The sequence below is a fragment of the Mastigoproctus giganteus genome, chromosome 3 (assembly GCF_048544385.1).
Source record: "Mastigoproctus giganteus isolate SK-2022 chromosome 3, ASM4854438v1, whole genome shotgun sequence".
NCBI lineage: Eukaryota > Metazoa > Arthropoda > Arachnida > Uropygi > Thelyphonidae > Mastigoproctus > Mastigoproctus giganteus.
In genome coordinates, this window is record NC_143577.1 from 215,864,019 (window position 1) to 215,883,861 (window position 19,843).

Here is a 19,843-nt window from a genome sequence, read left to right on the forward strand (position 1 = left end):
TAGCAGTTAAAACCATAAGTATAATTGTGTGCAGAATTATGCAGCAGCAGCAGCATTCTCATTAGAAACCTTCAGATATTGTTACCGTTTTGTTTTATAATTACATTAAAACTGTCTACTAATTTTAGTAAACATTTAACCAGTGAACTTTATGAACAATATTTACTTATTTAGTCAAAATGTTCATTGGTTAGTCTGATTATAACTACCCTCAATAATAATGTTAATAAGATTGAATCTTGTTAATATCAAGTGAGGATCAATGTTTGTAATGAATCAGCACCCACACCTGTCACTGTACAACTTTTTTAAGGATTTATACTTTTGATTTTTAAATATTAGGGATTTTTACAATTTTAAGGTAATCTTTCTGAAATTCAAACATTAAAATTAAAAAAAAGCTTAGATTAAAATAAGTACAGTAATACCTTCATTAAATTTAGCTCTTCAGTTAATTCAGCATTTAAACTCTAAAGCATTTAGGGCGTAAGCCTCAAGCTATGGAGGAGTCTGGACTATGTATAAATACAGTGCAAGTGCATCAGAAATACATAGCTATATCTGAATAAATCAGAATATTAGTAAAATGGCATCGTTTTAAGGTTATATCTCATATTGTGAATACCTTCACAACGAATTGCCATGATATTGCACTACTTCGAATAAGTAACACTTCACCTAAGGAGAAGACTAATGTTACTTATTCTCAGATGGATACCACCACCCAGACGGCACCGTTTCAGGGCTATTTGGTCCTTCACCTGGGTACCTACCCACTCACCGAAGAAGGGTCAAATAGCCCTGAAATGGTGCCGTCTGGGTGGTGGTATCCATCTGAGAATAAGTAACATTAGTCTTCTCCTTAGGTGAAACGTTACTTATTCGAAGTAGTGCGATATCATGGCAACTTGTTGTGAAGGTATTCACAATATGAGATATAACTTAAAACAATGCCATTTTACTAATATTCTGATTTATTCAGATATAGCTATGTATTTCTGATGCGCTTGCACTGTATTTATACATAATTCAGCATTTAATTTATCAATTGAATCTTTTCTAGCACCCAGACAGTTGAAACAGCAAGAGCAGAATCTGAAAAAATTAAGATGAATGGTGCTGCAGAAGCATATGCTATAGAAGCCGTTGGCAAAGCAGAAGCAGAGAGAATGCGAATGAAGGCTGCTGCATATAAGCAGTATGGAGAGGCTGCTGTGATAAGTTTAGTGTTAGAAGCTTTACCAAAGGTAAAAAGAATATTAATTGTTAAATAAATATTAACTGAAAATTTAATAAGGAAAGAAAAACTGCTCTTGGATATTGTTTTATTTAATTGTGCATGTTTGTTAAAAGATGACTTCAAAGAAGTCTCTTTGAAGGTAGAACTTTGATTGTCCGTCAGGGTATGGGACCGAGACCATGGTGGGTAATAAAATAAATGGATAATAGAATGTATACATTAAAAACATTATACATACAATAGACCAGGTCATCTAACTTGTTTATTTTGTTACATAACCTAATGAAATTTAATTCAACTTTAATTATATTATTTATTTTTTACTGGGTCATCAAAAAAGAAGAGTTCAGATATCTACATCAACCCACTGCAGGATGGAAGCCTCCTCAACAATTCATGGTGAGGGAAATGGACTATAATCTGCCATGCTGGTCAAGTGCAGGTTGGCAGATCGACCGTATTCAGCAGTCAGGGGCTTGAACCCCGGTCTACTCAAAGAGCGTGTGCTATTGCACTCCTGCTCCTGACCACTCGGCTACGGAGGCCTTTTATACATACCTATTTTTAATATTTTGACATAATATTCTAGTAATGTCATAAAAAAATTTAAAGGAAAACAGTATTACACACATACAACATTGTTCTAATGTCATTAAAGAAATTTAAAAGAAAAGAATATTACATAATTAAATTTCATTTCTAAAAAAAGTCAGACAATTTCTTTTGTTTCATTATCCCTCGAGCCTTTTGGGAGGCAATGTTACGAATTTTACGCAAAAGTAACACTTGTATACCACCTGCTTCTTCTTGTACCTTGAGCCACTCAGTGCACTTTGACAACATAGTTTCAGCTTCACAGTGGCTAATTATGTTTGTTGTTCCATCAGCAGCAGCTTTTTCTTCTTCTTCAGTTTCAGAATCATCCAAAATTGTCATCACTCTTTGCACAATTTCATTGTCGTCTAAAATTTTGTATCCAGCGTCCATTTTGTCCATATCCAGCCAATCATTTACTTCCTCCATCAAAATATTTTTAAAGCCAGGAACATTCGAATATAACTGCAAAATTTCAGTTCCTTTTGGAATGGTTTCTGTATCACTTGAACATATTTCTGGCCACAACTTATTCGAGCTTCTTTGTATTGTTTGAACTGTAACATCATTCCAGGCATCAGTGACATTGAAAAATTGCATCTTTTATAGTGTAGCTTTTCCAAAACTCTATCACATCTAATTTATTTTCTGCCAAAACAAGTTTTTGAATGAACATTTTGTGATAATGACGTTTCATTCTCTCATGTCCTGGTCTATCGGTTGAATAAGAGATGTCGTATTTGCTGTCAGAAAGTAGCATGATATTTTGCCGTCATCGCTTTTTAAATCACATATGTGTATAGGATGATTAGGTGCATTGTCCATCAGTAGCATTGCATATTGTGGTAAACCTTTTGATGCCAAATGTGATCTTACACACGGTACAAATATTTTATGAAACTAATCATGAAATATATCTTGGCTCATCCTTGCGTTGTTTTGTGAGAAATATTTAACTGGCAAAGCATTTAAATTAATATTTTTAAATGATCTAGGCTTTTTTGGTTTTCTTATAACAACCAAAAGCAATCAATTTATGACTACTGCTGGCATTAGCACATACCATTATAGTGATGCAATATCTTTGCATTTTATATCCTGGTATCATATGTTCGATGATTGAGGCCAGTGTCTTTTGAGGTAGTGCCTTCCAATTAAAGCCACTCTCATTGCAGTTGTTATTTGGTCTGTAACCAAACTTCAATCAGCTATTTCCTTCTGTAATTTTTCACAGTTTTTCACATCTGCACTTAGCTTCACACCCTGGATCGACAACTGTCGAATACCATTGCGAAACTTAAATCTGTCCAACCATCTGATGCTAGCCATGAATGAAGGATCTCTGCCTAGTGTTTTATTAATTTCAATGGCTTTTTTGATTATTATAGGTCCCGATAATGGAATTCCTTGGCTACATTTTTGAACAAACCATTGAAACATTGCAGTATCCAATTGTTCATTTTTAGCAAACTTCATTGTTTTAAGACTTAACATTACCGTCAGTGGTTTCCATTTTCGACATGTGGTTTTCAATTTTGTCTGCATCATGCTTTATATTGTTTACTGTTGTTCTTCCTATTCCATTAACCAATGCTATACTTGTAGCCCTTTCACCTTTTCTTAGACAATTGATTATTTCAATTTTTTGTGATAAACTGAACGCTACTCACTTACGTTTCTCTGTCATTTCAATGAGTTTACAAATAAAAATTATTAAATATGAAACAAGAGGTTAAAGTACAACCGTATACAGTGAGTTGTAAACAAAGACTGAGTGACATATGGCACCAATATCACAATGCATTACAGCATAGTGTAGTTGAATGACAGTTAACAGATACTGGCAGTAAATAGGGTGATGGACAATCAAAGTTCTACTGTATTTTCTTGGACATGTTTCTACATATGCATAGTTGCCAACTCTCCAGGTTTACAACAGTGAATTCAGCTTTTTAACTCAATTTGATTCCTCTCTCTCAGCACAACGTAGTTTTCTTCATCTTTTCTTTGTGCAAAAAAATAAAATAAAATAAATAAGTGTGACTAAATTACAATTGGAATCCTTTAAAAAAAATTGCAAATTTCTGCTTGTTTGCATCAATGCATTGTCCATCAAGTGTGCTAGTCCAAAATGAAAAATAGGAACATGGCATTGTGTGACCATTTCTTCATACTTACAAGTTCTTTCAGTAAGTTGCCAAAGAAATAGAAATAGAATGTAAAATTTCAGAAGACATGCAAGGTTTTCTATGTATTGTAAAATCTGGAAAAGGTGACGTAATCAGACATTTGTAAACAAATAAGCACAATAAAAGCATACAGTGCATAGAAAAAAAAAAAGTGCAAAAAATGTAGCATTTCATAGTGATGATGATTATATTATTATACATGCCTCATGTTTATTTGCATAGTTTATTGTATGGCATAAACTTCCTCTGAGTTGTGCTAATTTCAGGCATGTTATTGAGAAATGTTTCCCAATAGTGAAATGGCAAAGAATATGGTTATGGATAAACAAAAACAACAGCCATTGTTAATGAAATTGCACAGATAGGGAAAGAAGGGTAGTGACAGCTCCAAATGAAGGACCATTTTTGATTGCTACAGATAGCAGTAATAAAAGCATTTCCAGGGTAGTAGTAGTAGTAATAGCAAATGATGCAAGAAAGCAAGTGTTTATATAGCATCAGCAAAAAATAAAAAAAAACTACACAATTCACCCATCCATACCCTCCAAGAACTTGTCTAATTATTACTTGAATTTATTCACCCCATTTCTACAACAGATCGAAGCCTGTTCCATCAATCAACCACCCGCTGGCTAAAGGCAAACTTTTGCATATTTTTTTTGCATCAATCAACCACCCGCTGGCTAAAGGCAAACTTTTGCATATCTACCACCCGCTGGCTAAAGGCAAACTTTTGCATATCTATCCTGCAACCATCCTTCCTCAACTTGAATTTATGTCCACTCATGTGTAGTCTCAGCAAGTGGAAGAATGCCAATTAATATTCAGTTTACTCAATCCATTTAAAGCTTTAAACACCACAATTAGATCTCCCCCCATAGATGCCTAGTCTCGAGACACTGCAGTTTGCAGAACTGATGCATTTCTAGGTAAGAGCATCCTTTTGTTCTCTTCACCAGTCTGGTTGCCCTTCTCTGCACACATTCGAGCAGATCTACATCCTTCTTAAAGTGAGGCCTCCTGACCTGTATACCTATACCTCTGACAATCCGATTAAAGGAAATACTTGGACTACAGGCATGGGAAGATGGAGTTTTTTTGAAGTATCCAAGATATGGAATGGTTGGAAAACTAGAAACAAAGGACATCCAGATAGGAAACCTCTTGCAGATAAAATAGCTCTGGCATACCAAAATATTTAATGTTATTGCTTTCAGCTAAGCAATATGACCTGCTAGAATAGTTGGCATAATCCACGTAGAAGGGTTCTATAAACTGTGGCCCTGGTAGTCATTATCTTATCCATAACCATCTCATCACAGTGGTAAACAAATCAAAAATACTGTAATGAGGCAAATATCGCCAGCAATGGATTGGACAGTTAAAAAATGATTCACAGTAAGTCAGTGAATCATCATTTTGAACCTTTCATTACCTTTTTGCAGAATTTACCAACAAAGGAAGCGCTTTTGAAATTAACCCAATGGGTGATAAATTATGCATATCTCCTTGATGTGCATAACTTACCACCCCCCCAGTAGTAATTTGTAAACCCTCAGTACTAATGTTAAACTGACTGTCATTAGTATTGAAGGTTGATCTGTATTAGAACGACCTTCTGAGGCAAGGTTTGTGATATTTTGGAAAGTCAAGATTTATTCAAATGAAAATAAATCATTATTTTTGGCATTTAGTGAAACTTAATATTTCATATTTCTGAATTATGCATCTTTTAGTAATCAGAATTTTGTCTCTGTAGTTAATAATGCAGAATAATAGTATTATTGGATATTCAAACTTACTCTGTATTATCATAAAGATCACTTTCTGATAACATAGAGAGAGGGTGTGAATGTCTAATGAGAGAGAGGGAATAAAATTTTATATTTTGATAACCTCATCTTGGAATCATCACAATGATAAAATTTCTTACTTTTTTCAATTAGATTGCTGCAGAGGTTGCAGCTCCTTTATCCAAAACAGATGAGATTATTCTTTTAGGTGGGGATGACCGTGTAACATCAGAAGTAGCAAAGTTAGCTAGTCAAATACCACCCACTGTGCATGCCTTAACAGGAGTGGATATCTCCAAGGTAAATAGGATTACTTGTAATTAATTTTTAACAATCAATTTGTTAAAGTTGACTTAAATTATTGGTTATCTTCCTCCGGTTTATTATTATTAAAATTGACTTACTTCAGTTAGAAAGGTTTTTTTTTTTTTTTTTTTAAATCCAAACACGAGAGGTATTAGAACCTATAGTACTTAGTACCATGCTTGGGTTGGAGATTGAGAAGACAAAAGAAGATATTTATTGACATTAGACTTGAACTTCTGTAGACTGTACTTTTCAGGAAATACGTATGATGGAAGGTTGTTCCAGAAAACGGCAGTTGAATGAATAAACGAGGAAGAAGAAAAGTTGGTTGGTTCTGTGAGTTTGAACAGTAAATGTTGGCTGGTGGCAGCATGTGTTTGGACTGTTTTGAAAGAGAGAGTGTGAATTATAGAAGCCAATTCAGAAGAACAGTGCCAATGGAAGTATCGGTAGAAAAGGCATGCAGCAGAAACAGTACGTCTATGAGCCAGTGAGTGGAGAGAGTCTGTTAGAGTTGAGTCATTAATTAACCTAACTGCCCTCTTGTGAATGGAATCTAGAAGCCCGAGAGAGGTGTCAGGGGCACCGAAACAGATGTGGGAACAATATTCCTTGGTAGGGCGGATTTACGATTTGTACAGAGTGAACAGCTGTTTGGAAGAAAAGTAATGCCGAGAGCGAAAGAGAAAACCAAGTTTTTTAGATGCAGAGGAAGCAATATTTGTAATGTGCTTGTGCCAAGAGAGATTAGAAGTCAGGGTAATCCCCAAAAGAGATATATCAACTTGTCTAGAAATCGGAGTGTCACCAAAGATAAGCATAGTAGCAGAAGAATCCTTTTTGCGAGATATAAGACAAGACCGAGTTTTAGAAGGATTGAAATCAACTAAGTTGTCTTTGCCCCATTGGAGAATTACCTGGAGGTTGGCATTTAAGGAATTGGTAGCAGATATTCAAGAAGTTGAAACTGATTGAGCAGGGCAAGGTTTCTCAAAATGGAAAGACCATCGGCAAAACTATGGATAGGATTTCCAGTCAATGGAAGAAGGTCATTAATAAACAAGAGGAAAAGAGTGGTGGAAAGAACTGAACCCCGGGAGACACCAAGATTAGTGGAGAAGTTAGAAGATAGACAGCCATCTACCATCCCCTTCAGTGAGCGATCAGAGAGAAAATTGGATAACCAATTACAAAAAACTGTTGGCAAACCATAAGATGGAAGCTTGTTTAGAAGAACTTTATGCCAAATATGATCGAAAGCCTTTGAGATGTCAAAGGCAACTGCTTATGTTTCACCGAACTTTTCCATTAAATTTGTCCATAAATGGGTAACATAAGCCAGAATATCACCAGTGGAGTTTAAGAGTTGGTGGTTAATTGATTTCTCCATTACTTTAGAAAGATTAGAAGTGGTAGTAATGGCACGTGATGCAAGAAAGCAAGTGTATGAGCTTATGCAGCATCAGCCAAAAAAAAAAAATTACACCATTCCCTCCAAATGCCTGTCCAGTTCCTCCTTAAAGTTATTCAACCTATCAACTTCCACGATGACAGATGGAAGTTTGTTCCAGCAATTAACCACCCGCTGGCTAAAGGCAAATTTCCACACATCTATTCTACATCTGTCCTTTCTTAATTTGAATTTATGCCCCCTTAGGTTCATAATCTGAACAAGTGGAAGGATCCCATCAGAATTCAGCGTGCTCAACCCATTCAAGGCCTTATACACCTCAATCAGATCACCATGCAGGTGCTTAGTCTCCAGCCACTGCAGTTTGCAGAACTTAAGCCTCTCTTGGTAAGAGGATCCCTTTATTCCCCTCATCAATCTTGTTGCCCTTCTCTGTACACGCTCAAGCAAATCTACATCCTTCCTAAAATGAGGCCTCCAGACCTGTACGCAGTACTCAAGGTGTGGCCTGACCATTGCCTTATTCAGAGGGACAATCACCTCCTTTTCCCTGCTAGCAAAATTCCTATATATCATTGACAAAACCCCATGACCTGCCCTGGCAGCCTGTCTGCATTGCTCAGAAAACTTCATATCTGATTGCACAATTACTCCCAGGTCTTTTTCATTTTCTGCCATCTTAAGTATAGTACCACACAGTTAGTACATTTCTCTGGGGTTACTTCTATCCATATACAGTACTTTGCATTTGTCAAGGTTAAACTTCAGTTGCCACTTCTTAGCCCACCTGCCCAAATTATCTAGATCCTGTTGCAGTAGCACACTGCCATTACTGTCATTAACAACCCTGCCAACCTTTGTATCATCTGCAAACTTCGACACTAAGCCTGGTATACCTTCATCAATATGAAGAGCAATCGGGTACGGGACATGATACTGCCAAGGGGGATGTCTTTGTGTGTGCGCGATGCAAGGAGTGTATCGATATCAGGCAACAATTCGGCGTTCTTATGGGCCTATATGAGAGCTTGAAGGACAGGGTGGATGCCCTCGAAGAAACTAAATTGAGGGGCCCATCAAGCTCTGAGCTGCCCACATCAACGCCAGAGCTTGCACTTGGGCATCGCGTGACACAGAGACAACCCCCAAGGCAGAATGCGCTGGTCCCGAAGGAACTAGTAGTTGTTGGTGACTCTATTGTCAGGGAAACGGTGAACATGCTTTGTAAAAAGGATAGGTGGAACAGGACCAGGGTATGTCTGCCAGGGGCAAAGGTTGATGACGTTGTAGAGCGAATATCATCTTTTAAGGGCACAAAAGGTGATATAGTTGTACACGTTGGCACTAATAATATTAAGAGTAGGAGACCGGCAGAATTACTTAACAAGTACAGGTCACTGTTGAACAAAAGCCAAGAATTAGGGTTGAATTTGAAAGTGTCTGCAATTCTGCCCAGACACGATAGGAAGGAGTATATGATGAGAGCCTTGTCGATCAATTCGGCCCTGGAAAGATTGTGCAAGGCTCAAGGGGTAGAATTTTTTTCAGCCTGGACTGTACTTGTTAACAGGAGAGATTGCTTCTACAGGGATGGGATACACTTAAATAGAATGGGTGCAAGAATATTTGCTGATGCTATCGAGGCAGTGTTAGGTGGGTCGGAAAACTGCTAGCTTGGGGGGACACAAAGACCAATAGATTGACAGTAGCCACTGGCAGAGGTGAAAGAGATTCTTGCACTGCTTCTATTAGAATGAGCAGAAGCCTGAAAAACAAGATGCATGGTATTTCAGAGACTGCTGGGAGCCATTGCGGTACAAGTAAACACATGGGTTGTGTTAGGGTAGCTAAGAATAGAAACAGGTGCAGGTATACTTGCATGTACACCAATGCTAGGAGTTTAGTAAATAAATTTGATGAATTTGAGGTATTGCTCAAAACATCAAAGGCAGATATTGTTGGGATATCAGAGACGTGGTGTCACACAGATATAAGGGATGCGGAACTGCAATTTGGGGAGTACAACGTCTACAGAAAGGATAGACAGGATAGGAAGGGGGAGGTGTTATGCTATTAGTTAAGAAACACATAAAAACCAAGGAAGTGAAGCCAGTCGACATCGCTGAACAGTGCAGTGTGGAGTCAGTTTGGTGTGACATAAACATTGGGAGATCAAAATTGAGAGTAGGAGTGTGCTATAGGCCTAATGACTCTGATGAGTATAATAAGGAACTGTACAGGGAAATAGAGTGGGCCAGTAAATCAGAGAGTCTTATAATGGGAGATTTTAATTTCCCAGATATTGACTGGATTTTGGGCGCTGGTTACTCACACACTAGCAGGGCTTTTGTGGATTTATTGGATGGTTGTTTTCTACATCAGCATGTTCGGGAGGCAACTAGAGGGAGTAATACTCTTGATTTGATTATCAGCAGTGATTCTTCATGCATTAAGAATCTGCAGATAAATGAACCACTAGGTGGCAGTGATCACAGTGTGCTGAAGTGGGATTTACTCAAAGAGGTAACTACCATTAGGGGTAAAGGGAAGGGTTATTGCTTCCGTAAAGGCGACTACGATGGACTGAGACAGTATTTAAATTCTATACAGTGGGACCAACTGATGATGTTACCAACAGCAAATTCAAAATGGAAAGCATTCAAAGAACTTATCTTGGAAGCTACTAGGCTTTACATACCAACTAAGAAATATTGTTCAAGGTTTAGGCCAAAATGGATGTCAGATGAACTAATGAGGCATATGGCAGAGAAGAAAAATGCATGGGATACATACAAATTAACACATGACACAGAAGCCTATGATAGATACAAGTTGATATGCAACCAAGTTACAAAGGAGGTTAGGCAGGCGAAGGCAGATTGCGAGAAATCCTTGGCAAGGGATGCAAAGAAAAACAGCAAAGAGTTCTTTACTTATGTAAACTCTAGAAGGAAGGGGATGAATCAGATTGGTCCACTTGATATTGATGGGTCAAGTGTTGATGATCCTGCTCAGGTAGCTAACAAACTAAATGAATATTTTGCATCGACATTCACACATGAGGAGTTATTCAGCGAGGGGAATGCCAGAGGTGTATTCAACTCTAGCAGTAAGCTACAGAATCTTGAAATAACTGGGAGTAAAGTGGAGGAGAAACTGTTGAAGATAAACACAAGAAAGGCAACGGGGTGGATGGGATCTATCCAGTTATATTAAAGGAGGCAGCAAAGGAAGTAAGCAAACCCTTAGCCATAATTATGAGAGCTTCCTTGGACTCAGGGGAGGTACCCATAGACTGGAAATGTGCAAATGTGACCCCAATTCACAAAGGAGGATCAAAGGCTGACACAAGTAATTATAGACCTGTGAGCTTAACTTCTGTTCCAGGAAAATTAATGGAGGCACTGGTTAAAGAAGCACTGCAGGATCATTTAGACAAGACTTCAGTTATAGCTCAGACACAGCATGGTTTTCTAAAGGGGAAGTCTTGCCTGACCAACTTGATTGGATACTATGATGCAGTCACAAAAGAACTGGATGCAGGGAATAACTTTGATATTATATACTTGGATCTTAGAAAGGCTTTTGATACTGTTGCACATGGAAGACTGCTACACAAATTGGAGCAGTGTGACATTGGAGGCAAATTGCTGCTATGGATAAAGGGGTGGTTGAGGGGGAGAAGACAGAGAGTGGTAATCAATGGACACTGCTCATCGTGGACTGATGTTATTAGTGGAGTCCCTCAGGGCTCAGTGTTGGGTCCATTATTGTTTTCTGTATTTATAAATGATATTGATGATGGTATATCGGGCTTAATGTCCAAGTTTGCAGACGATACAAAGGTTGGCAGGGTTGTCAAGGACACTACTGACACTATGCTGCTGCAACAGGATCTGGAAAGGTTGAGCAGATGGGCTGAGAGGTGGCAAATGAAGTTTAACATTGACAAATGTAAAGTACTACACATGGGAAACAGCAACCCCAGAGCAACGTATCAACTCTGTGGTACAACACTGACAGTGGTGGAGAATGAAAGGAACTTGGGGGTGGTTGTGCAGGCAGATATGAAGTTCTCTGAGCAGTGCAGACGGGCTGCAAGAGTAGCTCATGGAGTATTGTCAATGATATACAGGAATTTTTCCAGCAGGGATAAAGAGGTGATTATTCCATTGTATAAGGCGATGGTCAGGCCACACCTAGAGTACTGTATACAGGTCTGGAGGCCTCATTTCAAGAAGGATGTAGAGCTGCTGGAACGAGTACAGAGAAGGGCAACAAGATTAGTGAATGGAACAAAGGGGTGCTCTTACGAAGAAAGGCTTAAGTTTTGCAAATTACACTGTCTGGAGACTAGGCACCAGCGAGGTGATCTGATAGAGGTGTATAAAGCCTTGAATGGTTTAAGCATGCTCAATGCTGATGGGATTCTTCCTCTAGCTCAGAAAAATCACCTGAGAGGGCATAAATTCAAATTGAGGAAAGACAGATGTAGGATAGACGTGCAGAAATTTGCCTTTAGCCAGCGGGTGGTTGGTTGGTGGAACAGACTTCCATCCCTTGTGGTGGAGGTTGATAGCCTAAATAAGTTTAAGGCTCAGCTGGACAGGTATTTTGAACGAACAGAGGGGTGAAGTGGAAGTGGTTTTTTTTTTTTTTTTTTTTTTTGGCTGATGCTGCATAAGCTTGCTTTCTTGCATCAAATGCCTCTACTAATGCTAATGCCATTGATAAATATACAAAACAACAGTGGACCCAACACCGAACCCTGTGGGACTCCACTAATAACATTAGTCCACGAAGAGTCCACCTTAATACCATTCTGCTCCAATTTGTACAATAGTCTTCCGTGCGCAACAGTATCAAAAGCTTTCCTGAAATCCAAATATATGATATCAAAATTATTTTTTTGCATCCAGTTTCTTCGTAACCACATCATAATATCCTATCAAATTTGTCAGACAAGACTTTCCCTTAACAAACCCATGATGTGTCTGAATTATTGCTGCAGTCTTGTCTAGATGATCCTGCAATGCATCTTTAACCAGTGACTCCATTATTTTACCCAGAACAAAAGTTAAACTAACTGGTCTGTAATTACTCGTGTCACCCTTCGAACCCCCCCTTTGTGAATTGCAGATACATTTGCACTTCTCCAGTTCGTGGGAACCTCCCCTGAGTCCAAGGATGCTCTTATAATTATGGCTAAGGGTTTGCTTAGTTGCTTTGCCGCCTCCTTTAATATAACTGGATAGATCCCATGCACCCCAGGTGCTTTTCTTATGTTTGACTTCAACAATTTCTCCGCCACTTTGCCATCAGTTATTACAAAACTATTAAGCTCCCTGTTAGAGTTTAATAAGCTTCTGTCATCCACTTTTTACTGAATTCCTTGTGTGAATGTAGATGCAAAATACTCATTCAGTTTGCCAGCTCTCTGAGCAGGATCATCAACAGTTAAACCATTCATACCAATTGGACCAATCTGATTCATCCCCTTTCTTCTAGAGTTTATATAATTAAAGAAGTCCTTGCTGTTTTTCTTAGCATCCTTTGCCAAAGATTTTTCGTAATCTGCCTTTGTTCGCCTAACCTCCTTTGTGACTTGATTATAGACTATTTTATACCTACCATAGGCTTCTGCGTCGCCTGATAATTTATATGCGTTCCATGTCCATGTATTTTTCTTCTCTGACACGAGTCTTATTAGTTCATCTGACATCCATTTAGGCCTAAACCTTGAACAGTATTTCTTAATCGGTATGAAAAGCCTGGTAGCTTTCACGATTAATTCCTTGAATACTTCCCATTTAGAATTTGCTGTTGGTAACATCATCAGTTGGTCCCACTGTATAGAATTTAAAAACTGTCTGAGAACACTGTAGTTGCCTTTATGAAAGCAAAATCCCTTCCTTTTATCCCTGATGGTAATTATATCTTTAACTAAAACCCACATCAGTATTCTGTGATCACTGCCACCCAGTGGTTCCTTTATCTGCAATTTCTTAAATCATGAATAATCCCTGCTGATAACTAGATCAAGAGTATTATTCTCTCTGGTTTCTTCTTAAACATGCTGCTGCAGAAAACAGTTATCCAATAAATCCTGAAAAACCTTTCTAGTGTGCAAGTGACCACCTCACAAGTTCCAGTCAGTATTCAGGAAGTTAAAATCCGCCATTATAAGGCATTAGCATTAGTAGAGGCATTTGATGCAAAAAAGCAAGCTTATGCAGCATCAGCCAATAAAAAAAAAAAAAAAAAAATTTCCACTTCACCCCTCTGTTCGTTCAAAATACCTGTCTAGCTGAGCCTTAAACTTATTTAGGCTATCAACCTCCACTACAAGGGATGGAAGTCTGTTCCACCAACCAACCACCCGCTGGCTAAAGGCAAATTTCCGCACGTCTGTCCTACATCTGTCTTTCCTCAATTTGAATTTATGCCCTCTCAGGTGATTTTTCTGAGCTAGAGGAAGAATCCCATCAGCATTGAGCATGCTCAAACCATTCAAGGCTTTATACACCTCTATCAGATCACCTCGCTGGTGCCTAATCTCCAGACACTGTAATTTGCAAAACTTAAGCCTTTCTTCGTAAGAGCACCCCTTTGTTCCATTCACTAATGTTGCCCTTCTCTGTACTCGTTCCAGCAGCTCTACATCCTTCTTGAAATGAGGCCTCCAGACCTGTATACAGTACTCTAGGTGTGGCCTGACCATTGCCTTATACAAGGGAATAATCACTTCCTTATCCCTTCTGGAAAAATTCCTGTATATCATTGACAATACTCCATGAGCTACTCTTGGAGCCCGTCTGCATTGCTCAGAGAACTTCATATCTGCCTGCACAACCACCCCCAAGTCCCTTTCATTCTCTACCACTGTCAGTGTAGTACCACAGAGTTGATACGTTGCTCTGGGGTTGCTGTTTCCCATGTGTAGTACTTTACATTTGTCAATGTTAAACTTCATTTGCTACCTCTCAGCCCATCTGCTCAACCTTTCCAGATCCTGTTGCAGTAGCACAGCGGCAGTAGTGTCAGTATCCTGTTGCAGTAGCATAGCGTCAGTAGTGTCCTTGACAACCCTGCCAACCTTTGTATCGTCTCAAACTTGGTCATTAAGCTTGATATACCATCATCCATATCATTTATAAATACAGAAAACAATAATGGACCCAACACTGAGCCCTGAGGGACTCCACTAATAACATTAGTCCACGATGAGCAGTGTCCATTGATTACCACTCTCTGTTTTCTCCCCCTCAACCACCCCTTTATCCATAGCAGCAGTTTGCCTCCAATGTCACACTGCTCCAATTTGTGTAGCAGTCTTCCATGTGCAACAGTATCAAAAGCCTTTCTAAGATCCAAGTATATAATATCAAAGCTATTCCCTGCATCCAGTTCTTTTGTGACTGCATCATAGTATCCAATCAAATTGGTCAGGCAAGACTTCCCCTTAACAAAACCATGCTGTGTCCGAGCTATAACTGAAGTCTTGTCTAAATGATCCTGCAGTGCTTCTTTAACCAGTGCCTCCATTAATTTTCCTGGAACAGAAGTTAAGCTCACTGGTCTATAATTACTTGTGTCAGCCTTTGATCCTCCTTTGTGAATTGGGGTCACATTTGCACATTTCCAGTCTATGGGTACCTCCCCTGAGTCCAAGGAAGCTCTCATAATTATGGCTAAGGGTTTGCTTACTTCCTTTGCTGCCTCCTTTAATATAACTGGATAGATCCCATCCACGATTAATTCCTTGAATACTTCCCATTTAGAATTTGCTGTTGGCAACATCATCAGTTGGTCCCACTGTATAGAATTTAAAAACTGTCTGAGACCACTGTAGTCGCCTTTATGAAAGCAAAATCCCTTCCTTTTATCCCTGATGGTAATTATATCTTTAAGTAAAACCCACATCAGTATTCTGTGATTTCAGTATTCTGTGACATTCTGATTTACTGGCCCACTCTGTTTCTTTTTACAATTGTTCGTTGTGCTCATTACAGTCATTATACCTATAACACACTCCTACTCTTATTTTTGCTTTCCCAGTGCTTATGTCACACCAAACTGACTCAACATTGCACTGTCCATATATGTCAACTGGATGGACTTCCTTAGATTTTGTATGTTTCTGAACTAACGGCATACCCCCTCCTTCTTTCTTATCCTGTCTATCCTTTCTGTACACATTGTACTCCCCAAATTCCAATTCTACATTTCTGATATCTGTGTGACACCACGTCTCTGTTATCCCAACAATATCTGACTTTGATGTAGTTTTTACTCGACCGGCACTTCAAATTCATCAAATTTATTTACTATACTCTTAGCATTGGTGTACATGTAAGTATACATGCACACGTTCTTACTCTTAGTTACCTTAACACAGCCCATGTATTTATTTGTTCCATGATGACTCCCTGCACCTGCCCTCCAGGCCCCTGCTCATTCTGATACAAGCAGTGCCATGCTCTCTTTCACCTTTGCCTGCAGCTGCTTTTAATCTTTTAGTCTGTGAAACCCCCCCCCCCAAGCTAGCATTTTTCCAGCCTACCTAGCACTGCCTATATAGCATCAGCAAACATTCTTGCATCCCTTCTATTTAAGTGTATCCCATTCCTCTAGAAGCAGACTGTATACCTTTATAAAACATTAGTATTTAAGTGGTCCACCGAAAGCTTTAATTACTACTTGTCACCACAGGGTGTATCAAATTCTTGATGAAATCATTATCTAAATAGTACCAGGTATTAATAGTTATTTCTGTTAGTGTTACTTGCTTCAGCATATTTGAAAAAATTTTCTCTCCTGTATGTGTGCAGAAGCTTTTTTCTAGTATCTAAATCTGGGCTATATCCTGGCCATGATAAACATCAGATATGAGAGTATCATATAGAATTCTTCATCTGAAGATAACACAGTATAGTATTTGGTACAAATTAACCATTATGTTACTTACTAGAAGCTTCATTAAATGATTGTGTAACGTTGTAATGATATTGCTTGCAATGTGGCAATGGGCAAAATTATGCTAGAAAATAGTTTTCTGGAAGTGGCATCTGAAAACAGGCAGAGGAATCTTTAAAAGTTTTTTTTGTAGTAGTCACAATTAATAGTACCATTTATAAAGTGTGTTCTGTCCATTCCTTTATTTGTTGTGCATCCCCAAACCATTTGGCTCAATGAAAACTTCACTGCTGATTTAGTGAAGTTAGCATGATAAGCTTCACTGGGTCTACACCAGACATATTATTTCCATCCAATTCACTAAGGTTAAATTAGTATTAGTAGTGGCAAACGATACTAGAAAGTAAGCTTATAAATCATCACCCAAAAATAAAAAAAAAAACTTTCCACATCACCTGTCCACCACTTCCAGTAGTTTTTCCTTGAATTTATTCAGACTACCAACTTCCACAACAACAGATAGAAGTTTGTTCTAATGATCAATCCTGGATGTAGGCAAAGTTCCACACATCTGTCCTGCAACCATCTTTCCTCCATTTGAATTTATCCTTCCTTGTGTGTAGCCTGAGTTACAGGAAGAATGCCATTAGCATTGAGCTTGCTGAACTGTCCAATTGGTATGTTTGTTAGGTGTTTGTTGTTTGCTATTTGGTTTTTAGGAGCATTAGCAACTAAGGCCATATTGCTCCGGGGATATGCAGTGGTCATTTCCTGACTTTTCTGCATCCTCCGTATTGGGTGGTCATAGGCTCGAACCCCAGTCTAATCAAGAAGCGTGTGCTACGCACTGCTGCTCCTGCCCACTTGGCTATGGAGGCGCCACGTGTTTGTTAGCTCAAGTTAAACATTTTTATCTCATGGATTTGATCAATAAGGGCTCCTTACGAAGTCTATATGTTTTCAGACCACTCGTGACAAGTCTTCGTTGTCTTTGAACATTTTTTTTTTTTTTTTTTGTTTTTGTTTGCTTGCTTGCTTGCTTTTACACCAGTACACTCCTCTCATGTGGGAGGAACATATCAATGTAAAGATGTTTTCAAGGCTAAGACATTTTAAAAGACTGTTCTGTCCTGAAATAGTGATCTGCTTCAACCCTGGTCCAGATTTTCTTTTGACATTTCTAGCCTCACATTTCTTTTTAAGAATTCTTGGACTCAGACAACTGCTTACAGTCAACCTTTATGGAAATATGTTAACTAAAAAAAAGTCTTCCATGTCAGGGGTGCTAATGCATTTTTTCTCCTTAGAAGTGACTACTTATATGCCATTTGTGCTAGCCACTAGATGCCTTTATATTCAGAATGATGCAAGAAACATCATTCTGAATATAAAGGCAGAATGATGCAAGAAACATTTATCTTTTCACACAGTCTTCACAGATGAAAAGCATTCAGCAGGATGCAACAAAATGATCAAATGATGTTTTCAGATAACAATTTCACGTATGCAGGATGCTACTAATGAAATAATAAACTTAAAGTGGGTGTAATTTTTTTGTGGCTGCTACCATGTGTGTGTGTTTGCAGAGGGGGGGGGTAGGCAAAAATATTAAATATCCAGTGGATATGGAGATGCATAAAGCAGCAGAGACCAGTATTTATGGGATATAAAGATATTGAAAGGAATGTGTACTTATTGAACTACTTACTAATATTAAAATGGACCAGATTTAGTTGTAATGTTTGAGAATGCATTTGGATCAGATACCAAGTGGCCTGAATGTTAGATTGTAGAGTTTTGATGCTTTCATTATTATGCGTTTACTTTCCCTCAGGTATTAATGAATAAGTATGAACTTTTAATACTGTTATTTCAACTGTCTCTTTGGTACTTTTGTATGTTTGGCATATAATTAAAATGATTCATAAATAATATTTATTTATAATTATTTTATAGTGATAAAGTTAAAAGAGGCACAGGGAAATTATCATTTAAGATTAGTTAAAAGTCACATGACTACACTTATAAGGGGTAAAGGAGAATTAAAATGGCATACATATCCGACAAGATTATGCCTAGGAATCACATAGTGGTTTGGAATAGTGGGGTAGTACTACTTAAGGACATTCTTCATCAAGTAATTGCATATATTTTCTTTGTACGTACAACATATCTAAAAATTTCAGTACTCTATATGTCATGAACCTTTATTTCATAGACAATGAAATAAATAGAATAAGCTTATCTGAAAGTAAATAAAGCCTTTTAGAAGCTTCTAAATTTATTTGATAAATAACATACAATGTAACATAATTATATTAGAAATTGAAATAGTTTTCTCTCTTATCATATTGAACTATATTAAATTAATATTAATTAAAATCTAACCTTATTACAGCCCACGTTTCATATACTTTACAAAAACTCACTTCCAATTCTGTTTGGTTTGATGCAAGAACATAAATAATTAAAAACATAACTAGAAACCAACTCCCCATGAATTGCTATTCCACTAAAATTGAATAGAAACAAGGAAATAAAATCAGGAGCTTGAACTTGAACTTAAGCTTTCAGATTCCCATCTTTATGCTGACTGTGGCTAAAACACTTGAAGGGATTTTAATGATATAAGGAATTTCAATACCTAGTTTAAACATCATTACTTTATTCCATGACTGAAAGGAAATGTTTATATTCCTTTGAAAATTCAATTGATAACTGGAACAGGTTCATTTGGGATACTTTTGTCTAAACTAAGAAATAGCAAATGAACAAAATTGCCTTAATTTTTAAATCCAGATGTGTCATCAGTACAATATCTTCTCTAGTAAACCAAATGGAATTTGGGGTGAGTTTTCTAAAGTATATAAAGCATGAAATGTAATAAGGTTAGATTAAAATTGGTACAAAAACTCAAAGCTTATGGTTAAAATTTTACATATTAATTAAAATTAAATGTTTTTTTGCTAAGTTATTTATTTATTTTTTAAATTCTGTTTTCTAGGTGCTGTCCAAAGTTCCAGGAGCAAAATAATTTAACCAGCCTTCAATAACAGCTTCTGTATCTTATTAATATTTGTTTGTAAGTATATGGCTGATACACTTACTGCTTTGCATCTGGACATAAAAGTTGGGCCAGGGCAGCCTCTTTTGTGCACCTTTTAACAAATGCAGCCACAAGTGCCAAGAAATGTCCATTAGATCATGTACCTTAAGTACCTTCCAGGAAATTAGCTTCCAGAAAATATTTTAGAGTGTCATTTTATTATTCCAGTCCCGAGTGTGTTATTCTCTGAAAGTGATGATCTTTTATTTTAGTAAGCCTGTTTTGTTTATAGATAGGGAAAACTATAGATATAAAAATATGTATAAAATTAATGGATATAATAATGAA

General features: G+C 37.6%; 1 protein-coding gene across 1 annotated transcript in view; it reads left to right on the forward strand.

Annotated features, from left to right (window-relative positions):
- LOC150088703 (flotillin-2-like) overlaps positions 1 to 19,531 on the forward strand; it is a 220,681-nt gene extending 201,150 nt beyond the window's left edge. The window contains exons 7-9 of the mRNA XM_090370867.1: positions 1,064 to 1,247; positions 5,970 to 6,116; positions 19,454 to 19,531. Coding sequence (XP_090226993.1) covers positions 1,064 to 1,247; positions 5,970 to 6,116; positions 19,454 to 19,483 — 361 coding nt within the window. The 3' untranslated portion in view covers positions 19,484 to 19,531. The remainder of the gene's footprint in view (positions 1 to 1,063; positions 1,248 to 5,969; positions 6,117 to 19,453) is intronic.
- Positions 19,532 to 19,843: the final 312 nt, after the last annotated feature.